Here is a 13,288-nt window from a genome sequence, read left to right as displayed (position 1 = left end):
ACCATGTTACTTAGCAATTCTACTTCTTAGGTACACATCCGTAAGAATTGAAAATAGGTGTTCAGACAAAAAACTTGTACACAAGTGTTCATAGCAGCACTATTCACAATAGCCAAATGATGGAAATAACCTAAACATCCATCAGCTGATGAGTAGATAAACAAAATGTGATATATCTGGACAATAGAATACTATTCAGTAATAAAAAGGAATTAAATACTGATACATGGTGGAACATGAATGAACTTTGAAAATGTTATATTAAGTGAAAAAGGCAAGACACAAAAGTTCACATATTGCATAATTCCATTTATATGAAAAATCCATAGAGACAGACAGCACATTAGTGGTTGCCAAGGGCTAGAAGGAGGAGAGAATGAGAAGTGAATTCTTAGGGAATAGGGTTCCCTTATGGGTGATTAAAATGTTCTATAACTTGGCAGTGATAATGATTGTACATTAAAAACATACCAAAGGCCACTGACTATTAAATTTTTTTTTAAATGGTGAACCTTCAAACACATACAATTTATTTGGCCTTAGGGATATAACTGAAAAATACATTGTAATCTTGACTTTTGTTAAGAATATTCAGAAATATAGAAATTAAAAAAACCACACAAAAAAGGTGAAATGACTTTTTGTAACATACTGAAGTGAAAAGAATGTATCACCAGCAGACCTGCTCCATAAGTATTATTAAAGGAAGTAGATCAACCGGAAGCAATATGATACCGTATGGACATTTGTATCTACACAAAGGAATTAAGAACACCAAGCATGGAAACTATCTACACTAATAAAAGAGAAAAATGGTAATTGGCGTACGGCAATACCCTTTTCATTGGCTAATCAGGGCTATATGCAAATTAACTGCCAACTAAGATTGGCAGTTAACTGCCAACAAGATGGCGGTTAATTTGCATATGTAGGCACAATGCAGGGAGGTGAAAGGGAAAGCAGGAAGAAGCCCCCTGCCACTGACAGTGATCGGAAACCCAGGGGGGAGCTAAGAGCTGGGGGGCAGGGCAAAGGCGGCCCTGGGGCCGCCTTTGCCCTGCCCCCCAGCCATGATCAGAGAATCAGGTGCCTTTGCCGCCCTGGCCAGTGATAGCAGGAAGTAGGGGTGGAGCCAGCAATGGGAGCTGGGCACGGTCGAAGCTGGCAGTCCCGGGAGCTAGGGGTCCCTTGCCTGGGCCTAAAGCGAAGCCCACGATCGCGGGGCCGCTGCAGCTGCGGGTCCCCACTGCCCGGGCCGGACGCCTCAGCCAGAGGCATCCTGCAGGGGCAGGGGCAGAGCCCGCGCGATTGCGGCACCCCCCCGCTGCCACTGCAGGTCTCCGCTGCCCGGGCCGGATGCCTAGGCCAGAGGCGTCAGGCCTGGGCAAGGGGCCGATCCTGCGATTGGAGGGAGATGGGGGTCAACGCCTGAGGGCTCCCAGTATGTGAGAGGGGGCAGGCTGGGCTGAGGGACACTCCCCCCCCCCCCCCCGCCCCACACCCAGTGCATGAATTTCGTGCACCGGGCCCCTAGTTTGGTTATACATAATAGCTTTACCTCATATTATTATAGCTCTTTAAAAGATTATCAACTGTTTAAAGTAAAAACAATGGCAATGCAGTGTGAGTTTTATTCATGTGTAAGTAAAATATATGACAACAGGAGCACAAAGACTGGGAGAAGTAAACGGAAGGATACTACTGTAAGGTTTTTATGCTATACTAGAGGTCCGGTACACAAAAATTTGTGCACTTGTTGGGGGGGTCCCTCAGCCCGGCCTATGCTCTCTTGCAGTGTGGGAACCCTTGGAGGATGTCCACCTGCTGGCTTAGGCCCGCTCCCTAGGGGGATCGGGCCCAAGCTGGCAGTCAGACATCCCTCTGGCAGCCCGGCAGCCCTCGGGGGATGTCCACTTGCCAGTGGGGAGCAGGCCTAAGCTGTAGTCAAACATCCTTAGTGCTGCTGAGGAGGTGGGAGAGGCTCCCACCACCACCATTGTACTGGCAGCCATTAGCCTGGTTTGTGGCTGAGCAGAGCTCCCTCTGTGGGAGCGCACTGACCACCAGGGGGTAGCTCCTGCATTGAGCGTCTGCCCCCTGGTGGTCAGTGTGTGTCATAGTGATCAGTCATTCCCAGTCCTTCTGCTGTTAGGGTCAGTTTGCATATTACCCTTTTATTATATAGGATAGAGGCCTGGTGCACGGGTGGGGGCCGGCTGGCTTGCCCTGAAGGGTGTCCTGGATCAGGGTGGGGTCCCGCTGGGGTGCCTGGCCAGCCTGGGTGTGGGGGCTGATGGGTGTTTGCAGGCTGGCCATACCCCCTTTAGGGTGGGGGGTACCCACTGGGGTGCCTGGCCAGTCTGGGTGAGGGGCTGAAGGCCGTTTTCAGGCTGGCCAAGCTCCCCCGGCGATGGAAGCTCCCAGCCTCTCCTTTTTTTCTTTCTTTCTTCTTTTTTTTTATTAAGGGATTTATTTACCTTCTATAATTGAAACTTTGTAACCTTGAGAAAAGCTCAGAGCTGGCCAGGTCGGGCAGGAGGGAAGCTTGGCTTCCTCCATCGCCAGGGGCAACCCACTCCTGCTCGCTCCAGTTCCGTGGCCACAGCTGGCTGACAGCAGGTATCTGGGGTTTATTTACCTTCTATAATTGAAACTTTGTTGCTTTGAGTGGAGCTCAGAGCCGGCCGTGGCAGGCGGGAAGCTTGGCTTCCTCCATCACTGGGGCAACCAAGCCTCCTGCTTTCTCCAGCTCCGTGGCTGCCGGCTGCCATCTTGGTTGGGTTAATTTGTATATAGTCGCTCTGATTGGCTGGTGGGCATGGCTTAAGGCATAGTGAAGGTATGGTCAATTTGCATGTTTGTCTTTTATTAGTGTAGACAGTACATAGTATATAGTAAAAAGTCACATAAACAGGTAGTCAAACATATCCTGTACTTGAATGTTCACAAATTATATCTACATCTAATCTATATCTATATACCTATAATTTAAAGTAATCACTGTATAATGGGTTATAGCCAATAAGTCAACAATGAGATAAAATAGAATGGTAAAAAATATTCAATAATCCAAAAGAAGGCAGGAGAAAGAAAAAAGAAAAAAAAAGGAGAGACAGAATAAGTAAAAAACAAATAGCAAGATAGATTTAAAAAGAATCATATCAGTGAACACATTAAAATGTAAATTTTCTGAAAACCCAAAGTAAAAGTCCCATTTTGTTAGAATAAATAAAAAAGCAAGATTTAACTGTATATGTTACCTATAAGACAATTTGTCATAAACAGGTTAAAAGAAGAAAGGGTGGAAAATCATAGCATGTAACACTAGTCAAAAGATGTGAAGCCTTTACACTAAAAACTAAAAATTAAATAAAGAAATAACACTGCTAAGAGGAATTAACATCTAAATAATTGGAAAGATATACTAGGTTTATGGGTCAGAATATTCAATATTATTAAGATGTTGATTATCCTCATTCCATCGACAAATCCAATGTAATTGCAATCAAATCAAAGCCAGTTCTTTTTTTTTTTTTTTAGTAGAAACAATTATAGAATTAACGTGGAAATGTAAAAAAGACACAGAATAGCCTAAAAGCTTTGAACTTGAACAGAGATGGATAACCAATACTATCTAATTTCAAGACATTATGAAATATTGACATAAAGACAGACAGAGGTAACTAGTATAGAACAGAGTTTAGAAACAGCCTTTTACATATATCTATGTATATAAAACCCTAATATGCAAATAGACCAAACAGCGGAACAACCGGTCGCTATGACGTGTGCTGACCACCAGGGGGCACACACGAAATATGGCAGGTGTTGGCCACGGCGGGATGGTGGAGCAGGTGAGTGGGGGCACCAGCCCATGGCAGGGCACTGGTCGCTGTTATCAGGGTGAGCCTCTGGTGGTTATTGAAAATTCTTTGCTCTCGCGTGCCGTGGTCCCGCCCAGAGCTCACTCCTGCTGCCGGCGCTGGCCCTGCTAGCAACCACAGCCGGCATCGATCACTCGGTGCCATCAGTGGGTGTGAGCAGTGGCTGCTGGTCCCGATCACCCCTGAAGGCTTCTTCACCTCCCCCTGATACTGAGGGGTGATCAGGGCAGCAGCCACCGCTCGCACACGCTGCTGGTGCTGGCCCCAATCGCTCTGTGCCATCAGCGGGTGCAAGCAGGGACAGTGCTGTCAGTGCGTGGGAGCTGCAGTGGCGGGAGTGGGGCTTCCAGCAGACAGGGGATTGGGGGTTGTGGCAGGAGGTGGCGGGGGGGGGGTGCAGAGGATGGGACAATTCCTGCCCCTGTGCCCACCACAGCCTCACAGCCCACAGTTCCTTTCAAGTTGCATGAATTCATGTACTGGGCCCCTAGTAACTAATATTCAACAAGGGTCTTTCCAGCAAATGATGCTAGAATAATTTCGTTTTTAATATGCAAATAAACGAATTTCAATTTATATCTTGCACAGTATACAAAAATTAACTAAAAATGAACCACAGGCTTAAAACTATGAGATTTAGATGAAAACATAGACAAAAACCTTTCAATCCCGAATTAAAAAACATATTTTAGATACAACACTCAAAACACAAGACACAGGGAACAAACTGATTAGTGGGAGAAAGTATTTGCAAATCATGTATCTGATAAGAGACTTGTATCTAAAATGCATAATGCTCTAAACTCAAAAATAAGAAACTGATAAAAATGTGCAAAAAACTTGAACAAACATTTCTGTGAATAAGAACGGAGGGCATATAAAACCTTGAAAAAGTGCTCAATATCATGAACCATTAGGGAAATGAGAATTAAAACCACGAGATACTCGTACACACCCATCAGAATATCTAAAATGGAAAAGACTGACCAGATCAAGTCTTTGTGATGATGTAGATCAGGGGTGGGGACCCTTTTTTTCTGCCAGGGGCCATTTGGATATTTATAACAGCATTTTTGGGCCATACAAAATTATGATCTTAATGATTAGCCTGCTATTTGGTCAAACATTTAATTAACTCACCCCTAATGCCTTTGCAGGGCCGGGCCAAATGATTTTGCAGGCCTTATATGGGCCTTGGGCCAGACATTCCCCACCCATGATGTAGAAGAACTAGAACTTTCATATGCTGATGGTGGAAATGTAAAATGCTACAAACATTTGGTAAAAAGTTTGGAAATTTCTTAAAACATTAAACATACATGTATTACATAACCCAGCTATTCTACTCACAGATTATTTACTCAAAAGAAACAAAAGCATATATTCATACAAAGACTTGTACAAGGATGATCATATCAGCTTTATCCTATACTAGAGGCCCAATGCACAAAATTCATGCAAGAGTAGGCCTTCCTTCCCTCGGCTGCAAGCAGGCACCTGGGACCCAGGCTTCCCTCTAGCCGCTGGCAGGCACTCAGGACCCAGACTTCCCTTGCAGCCCCAGCTTCATCTGGAAGGAAGTCCAGTCTAATTAGCATATTAGGCTTTTATTATTATCTATACTAATAAAAGGGTAATATGCTAATTAGACCAGACATCTTCTGGATGTCCTTCCGGACAAAGCCACAGTGGTAGGGGCCGAGGGAGAGGTGGTTAGGGGCAATCTGGCCGGCAGGGGAGAGCAGTTAGGGGCGATCAGGCCAGCAGGGAAGGGCAGTGAGGGGGCGATCAGGCCGGCAGGGGAGGGCAGTGAGGGGGTGATCAGGCCAGTAGGGGAGGGCAGTTAGAGGGCAATCAGGCCGGCAGGGGAGGGCAGTTAGGCGGCGATCAGGCCAGCAGGCAGAGGCGGTTAGGGGCGATCAGGCAGGCAGGCAGGCGAGTGGTTAGGAGCCAGCAGTTCTGTATTGAGATGTCTGACTGTCGGTTTAGGCCTGATCCCTGCAGGCCAGGCCGAGGGACCCCAATGGTGCATGAATTCATGCACTGGGCCTCTAGTTCATAATAAGCAAATATTGGAAATAACCCAAATGTCTATCAACAGGTGAATGGATAAAAAACTATGGTATATCTACACAATGGAATGTTACTCAGCAATGTAAAAGGATAAACTATGGACAAATCCTGAAGTAATTATACAGAATAAAAGAAGACATAAAAGGTGTGTGTGTGTGTGTGTGTGTGTGTGTGTAAAAAGCATACAGTGATACCATTTATATAAAAGTTTAAGAAATGTAAAAAGATCTTCAATGACAGAATGGAAATCAGTGGTTACTCGGAGATCAGTATGTGGGTGGGGACAGTTGGGAGGGGGAGAGTCCAAAGGAGTACCAGAAAAAACTTTGGGGGAGATACATGTGTTCATTATCTTCATTTTGGTGATAGTTTCATGGGTATACATGTGTCAAATGTTAGCATATATAATTTAAATATGTTCAGTTTAGTGTATGCCCATTATGCCTCAATAAAGCTATTATAAAGGGAATATTTGTTTTCATTTTGAGTACTTTTTAACATTTTCATTTTGGCTAGTCAATTATTTATAATCTCAGACATATTCTGAATAGCATATAACCTAATGGTAATTCTAACAAAAGTTAAGTTTTACCTCTATTTTATTCTTAAAAACTCTACACTGGTTTAAATATTAACCTGCTCTCAAGAATACAGATCCTGAGAGAATTCCCTTGATTTTTTTTTTTTTTTTTTTTACCATGTATCATGAATAGTCTATTGTTATAGAAGCAATCTAATACAGGCATACCTTAGAGATATTTTGAGTTTGGTTCCAGATCACCACAATAAAGCAGTTATTGCAATAAAGCAAGTTACACAATTTTTTGGTTTCTTAGTGCACATAAAAGTTATACTTACACTATATTGTACTCTATTAAGTGTGTGACAGCAATACGTCTAAAAAATACAACGCGCAAATCTTCATTAAAAATACTTTATTATGACCAGGCAGCTGGCGTAGCTCAGTGGTTGACTGTCACCCTATGAACTAGGTTATGGTTCAATTCCCAGTCGAGGCACATGTTTGGATTGTGAGCTCGATCCCCAGTGTGGGGCATTCAGGAGGCAGCCAATCAATGTCTCTCTCATCATTGATGTTTTTATCTCTCCTTTCCCTTCCTCTCTGAAATCAATAAAAACATATTTAAAAAAATACTTTATTGCTAAAAAATGCTAACCATGCCTGGCCAGTGTGGCTTAGTGGTTGAGCATCAACCCATGGACCAGGAGGTCAGGGTTTGATTCACAGTCAGGGCACATGCCCGGGTTGCAAGCTTGATCCCCAGTAAGGGGTGTGCAGGAGGCAGCTGATAGATAATTCTCTCTTATCTTTGATGTTTCTCTCTCTGAAATCAATAAAAACATATTTTAAAACAATGCCAACCATCATCTGAGTCATAATCCTTTTGTTGGTGGAGGGTCGTGCCTCAACTTTGGTGGCTGCTCACTCCCCCAGGTGGTGGCTACTGAAGATTGGGGTAACTATAATGATTTCTTAAAATAAGACACCAATTAAGGTTGCCGTATCAATGGACTCTTCCTTTCACAAAAATTTTTTCTGTAGCTTGTGATGCTGTTTGATAGCCTTTTACCCACAGCAGAACTTTTAAAATTGGAGTCAATCCTTTCAAACCCTGCCACTTTTTCGTCAACAAAGTTTATATAATATTTTAAATTCCTTTGTCATTTCAACAATCTTCACAGCATCTTCATCAGAAGTAGATTCCATCTCAAGAAACCACTTTCCTTTCTTATCCCCAAAAGCAACTCCTCATCTGTTCAAGTTTGATCATTCAGCCACATCTTCAGGTTCCACTTCTAATTCTAGTTCTCTTGCTAATTTCCACTACATCTGCAGTTACTTCCTCCAATGAATTCTTGAAACCCATCTAAGTGATCCATGAGAGGTGGAATCAATTTCTTCCAAATTGCTGTTAATGTTGATATTTTGACCTCTTCCCAAGAATCACAAATGTTCTTAATGGCAGCTAGAAGGTGACTCCTTTCCAGAAGGTTTTCAATTTACTTTGCCCAGATCATCATAGGAATCACTATCTATGGCAGTTACAGCCTTATGAAATGTATTTCTTGAATATTAAGACTTGAAAGTCGAAATTACTCTGTGTTCCATGGGCTGCAGAAGGAATGTTGTGTTTGCAGGCATGAAAACACATTGATCTAGTTGTACATCTCCATCAGAGCACTTGGGTGACTAGGTGCGCATTGTCAATAGCGGTACTAGTTTGAAATGAATCTTTTTTTCTGAGCAGCCAGTCTCAACAATGGGCTTAAAATATTCAGTCAACCACGTTGTAGACAGATGTGCTATCATCTAGGCTTTGATGTTCTATTTATAGAACACAGACAGAGGAGATTCAGCAGAATTCCCAAGGACCCTAGGATTTCTGGAATGGTAAATGAGCACTGGCTTCAACCTAAAGACACCAGCTACATTAGCCCCTACCAAGAGAGTCAGCTTGTCCTTTGAAGCCAGGCAATGACTTCTTTCTAGCTATGAAAAGTCCTAGATGGTATCTTGTATTGCTGTTTCATCTACATTGAAAATCTGTTGTTTAGTGTAGCCACCTTCATTAGTGACCTTAGCTAGATCTTCTATATAACTTGCTGTAACTTCTATATCAGCACTTGCTGCTTCACCTTGCACTTTTATGTCATGGAGATGGCTTCTTTTCTTACACCTAATGAACAAACCTTTGCTAGCTTCAAACTTTTCTTCTGCAGCTTCCTCACCTCTCTTAGCCTTCAGAGAACTGAAGAGAATTAGGGCCTTGCTCTGCATTAGGCTTTGGTTTAAGGGAATGTTGTGGCCGCTGTGTCTATCCAGATTACTAAAACTATCCATATCAGCAATAAGGCTGTTCGCTTTCTTATCATTTGTGTGTTCACTCAGTGGCATTTTTAATTTCCTTCAAGAACTTTTCCTTTGAACTCACAACCTGGCAAACTTTGACACAAGAAGCCTAGCTTCCAATCTAGCTTTCTGGGCTTATGACATGCCTTTCTGACTACTAGTAAGCTTAATCACTGTTTTTTGATTTAAAGTGAGAGACATGCGACTCCTTCTTTCACTTGAACATTTAGAGGCAATTGTAGGGTTATTAATTGGCCTAAATTCAACACTGGAGTGAACTGGGAGGCTCGGGGATACGGGGGAACTGTCAGTAGGTGGAGCAGTCAGAGTACAAAGATTTATCAATGAAGCTTACTGTCTCACATGGGCACGGTTCACGGAGGTCCAAAACAGTTACAATAGTAACATCAAAGATCACTGATGACAGATCACCATAACAGATATAACAATAAAAAATTTTGAAATATTTCAAGCCCTAACTGGTTTGGCTCAGTGGATAGAGCGTCAGACTGTGGACTGAAGGGTCCTGGGTTCAATTCCACTCAAGGGCACATGCCTGGGGTTGCAGGCTCGATCCCCAGTAGGGGTGTGCAGGAGGCAGCCAATCAATGATTCTCTCTCATCATTAATATTTCTATCTCTCTCTCCCTCTCTGAAATCAGTAAAAATAAAAATATATTTAAAAAAAGAAATATTTCAAAATTGCCAAAATGTCACAGAGACATAAAGTGAGCAAATGCTGAAAAAATGGTGCCAACAAACTTGCTCAATGCAGGGTTGTTACAAACCTTTTATTTGTAAAAAAAGTGCAAAAAGAGCTATGTCTATAATATTTTTGTGGGTTGGAAAAGAGTAAAATTTATGGACTATTTAAAATTATAATACTTTACTTTAAATCTTAAGGTAAGTTATACACTATGCATAAACCTTTTAATATAGGTTTACTGATTCCTTCTCCATATGTCTTACGAAAAATATTTCACAAAAGTACGAAATTGAATAATGAAGTATATGTACTCATCACTCAGCTTTAAACATTATCCACAATTTGAGTTTTTTTGTGTCATTTTTTTTTGTTAATCCTCACCCAAGGATATTTTTCCATTGATTTTTAGAAAGAGTGGGAGGGGAAGAGACAGAGAGAGAGAAACATCGATGTGAAGCACATCGATTGGTTGCTTCCTACATGCACCCCAGTGGGGATCAAACCTGCAATCCTATCTAATAAAGATGGAATATGCTAATTGACCCTCACACCATCGCAAAGATGGTGGCACCCACAGGCAATAAGGAGGGAATATGCTAACTGACTGCCCCACCCTCAAAGATGGTGGCACCCACAGCCAATAATAGGGAATATGCTAATTGCTGCCCCACCATCAAAGATGGCAGCACCCACAGCCAATAAGAAGGGAGTATGCTAATTGACTGCCATGCCCTCAAAGATGCGGCACCCACAGCCACAAGATGGCAGTGCCCAGTCCCCTCAGCCCCACTGTGCACCTGCCTCTGGAGCCCCCCAGGGCCGGCCCAAGGAGCAGGCAAGCCTTGATGGTGGCTGCCCAGCCGCCCAGGGCCACCCAAGTACAGGTAACCAGGGCCGGTTGAGGCTTGCGCTGCCAGTAGTGGCAGCAACAGAGGTGTGATGGGGGCGTCACCTTCCCCTGATCACCGGGTCACCTCCCACGCCTTGAGGGTTCCCGAACTATGAGAGGGGGCAGGCTGGGCTGAGGAACTCCCCTCCAGTGCATGAATTTTCATGCACCAGGCCTCTAGTAAAGGTGTATGTCTTTGACCGTAATTAAACCATGGACCCTTCAGTCCTTGGGCTGACGTTCTATTCTCTGGGCCAAACCTGCTAGGGCTGTGGCTTTTTATTTTTTAAATCTATTGAACCCTTTCCCACTCTTCCTTATGAACCTTGAGCAGTGGTTCAATATATATATATATGTATGTATATATTCCATAAGGAATACTTTAAAAGGAACACTAGTGAAGTGGCTTCTATGGCTTTATTTTATTATTTGAATTTAAAAATTACAGAAAAATGTAATTAGATGTTGATTTAAGTAACAAAAGGACTGAAAATAGTATGTAAAACATATATATGACCCTTGAACAACACGGGTTTGATGTGCCGGTTCACTTATATGAGGATTTTTTTTCAATAATTATACAGTCAGCCCTCCGTTTCCCTGGGTTTCACATTCCAGATTGGGAATTTGTGGTTCCAAGGGGCAACTATATGCATTGTTCTACGTCATTTCATATAGGGGACTTGAGCACCCGGGGATTTTGGGGTGTGTGTGTGTGTATGTGTGTGTGTGTGTGTGTGTGTGTCCTGGAACAATCCCCAGCAGCTACGGAGGGACAACTATCTATAGAAAAGTTCTGGGGAAGTCAAAAGTTACACAGGGATTTTCAACTGGGGTTGGGGGAGGGTGAGTGTATCTCTGACCCTAACCTCTGCACTGCTCAAGGTTCATCTATTTCGACTATATATTCTTTAAATGATACAATATAAGGCTAAGGAAAATAAAAAAAATCTAATTTTAAAAATAAATAATTTGGGAACTATCATATACCAAAGAATGTGAGAACTTAAGGTTATACCAAGTTAAGTATGTTTAGTAGTTAAGTGACTTTTTAAATCAATTAAAGAAGCAAAAAAAGCAAATCTATTTTAAAAATGAGGCTTTAGTTAAAAACTTAAAATGCCACTAAAATCTGTCAAACTTGTTTTGCCAGTTGATATTACCAGAAATCAGAGCTCTGTCTGTCTAGTCTGCATTTATATTTAGTCTGGGCATTTAATCTCTCTTTTGATCTTAATTTTGCCATATACAGTAAGTTGTTTTCTAAGGCTTTAACATTAAAAGTTAGTTTCATAAATTGTAAAATCAGTTTCTACTATCAGACTTTTTTTTTAAACTTCTCAGAAAATACACAAAGGAATAACAAGGACTTAAAACGAACACTGTGATTCTTTATATATGTGTTTCTTTTAAGTTACTTACCTCTTGTGAAAGCTGTGTTACTTGGTCCTTTCGATGTTCCAGGTCTTTTAAAACCAACGAGTTTTGTTTTTCTAACTGAAGTACTCTTCTTGCCAAGTGGACACTAGGCAAATGAAATAAAAAAAATAATGCTTAGAAAAGGGGAATGCTATCTAAAATATTCACAAAGTGTTTGTGTGCTTGAAAACTGACTTATCATTTCCTAATAACACTAAAATATTAACAGAAAAAATATGTAGTCAAATATTTTCAGATGTCAACAGTAAAGAGCAATATTCCAATGCAGAATTTTGAAAGTAACATTAAAATCTCCTTAATAACATAACTTTGATATATTGATTAGAACAGAGATGGATTGTACCGTTGCTACATTATGATGCTTACTTGAAAAGACCACAAGATAGCAATTTACAGCTTTTCTCCATTTTTATAAAAATTCCCCATTTACAAACAAATTAGGCAATTAGGTGAAACAATAAGCTTGCACTTTGAAAAAAAATCGGTGTTACCTCAGACAACATGATGCATTTTATAATACAAAACACAACTAAATAGATTTTCTATTGAAAGTAGAGGTGGAAAAGATGTGTAAAAAGTGAAAAATGGCCCTGACCGGTTTGGCTCAGTGGATAGAGCATCGGCCTGCAGACTGAAGGGTCCCGGGTTCGAGTCTGGCCAAAGGCATGTACCTTGCTTGCAGGCACATCCCCAGTAGGAGGTGTGCAGGAGGCAGCTAGCTGATCGATGTTTCTCTCATCAATGTTTCTAACTCTCTATCCCTCTCTCTTCCTCTCTGTAAAAAAATCAATAAAATATATTTTTTTAAAAAAGTGAAAAATGTCTATTGTACTGAGTGTAACCTTTAAAGTTATGTTACCTTTAGTTTTTTTAAAAAAATATATTTTATTGATTTTTTACAGAGAGGAAGGGGGAGGGATAGAGAGTTAGAAACATCGATGAAGAGAGAAACATCCATCAGCTGCCTCCTGAACACTCCCCACTGGGGATGTGCCCGCAACCAAGGTACATGCCCTTGACCGGAATTGAACCTGGAACCCTTTAGTCCGCAGGCCGATGCTCTATCCACTGAGCCAAACCGGTTGGGGCTAGGTTACCTTTAGAATTTAAAATCACATTACATGTGAAATGTTCTAATTCCATTTTTTAAGACACAATTTTTAAAAAGTTCAGCTATAAATCCTTTCTCCTAATTACTGGGGAGAAAAAGTGGCATAATTCTTTTAAGAATAACTAATTATGTTGAGAAGACAAGTTGCTCCAAAGGCCCTCTCTGTAGTTCCAAACACTTAAAAATTTCATATTTACCACATATTCATTTTCTGAGTTGAACTACTAATGCAAACCTAAAGGAACCCAAGAAGACAGGATGTTTTACAATGATAAGAAATAAAACATTTTCTTTCTTTTTTTTTTTTTTTTTT

The 13,288-nt window shown here is 41.6% G+C and overlaps 1 protein-coding gene across 2 annotated transcripts in view; it reads right to left on the bottom strand.

Annotated features, from left to right (window-relative positions):
* The window catches only part of PIBF1 (progesterone immunomodulatory binding factor 1), a 237,935-nt gene that overhangs the window by 62,663 nt on the left and 161,984 nt on the right, over window positions 1-13,288 (bottom strand). For both annotated transcript variants that reach the window (XM_059684820.1, XM_059684821.1), the window contains one exon: window positions 11,847-11,949. In XM_059684820.1, the coding sequence (XP_059540803.1) occupies window positions 11,847-11,949 (103 nt within the window). The remainder of the gene's footprint in view (window positions 1-11,846; window positions 11,950-13,288) is intronic.

Source organism: Myotis daubentonii, chromosome 2 (assembly GCF_963259705.1).
Source record: "Myotis daubentonii chromosome 2, mMyoDau2.1, whole genome shotgun sequence".
NCBI lineage: Eukaryota > Metazoa > Chordata > Mammalia > Chiroptera > Vespertilionidae > Myotis > Myotis daubentonii.
Note: the sequence above shows the minus strand (reverse complement) of the source record. Positions and strands in the feature narration are given on the sequence as shown.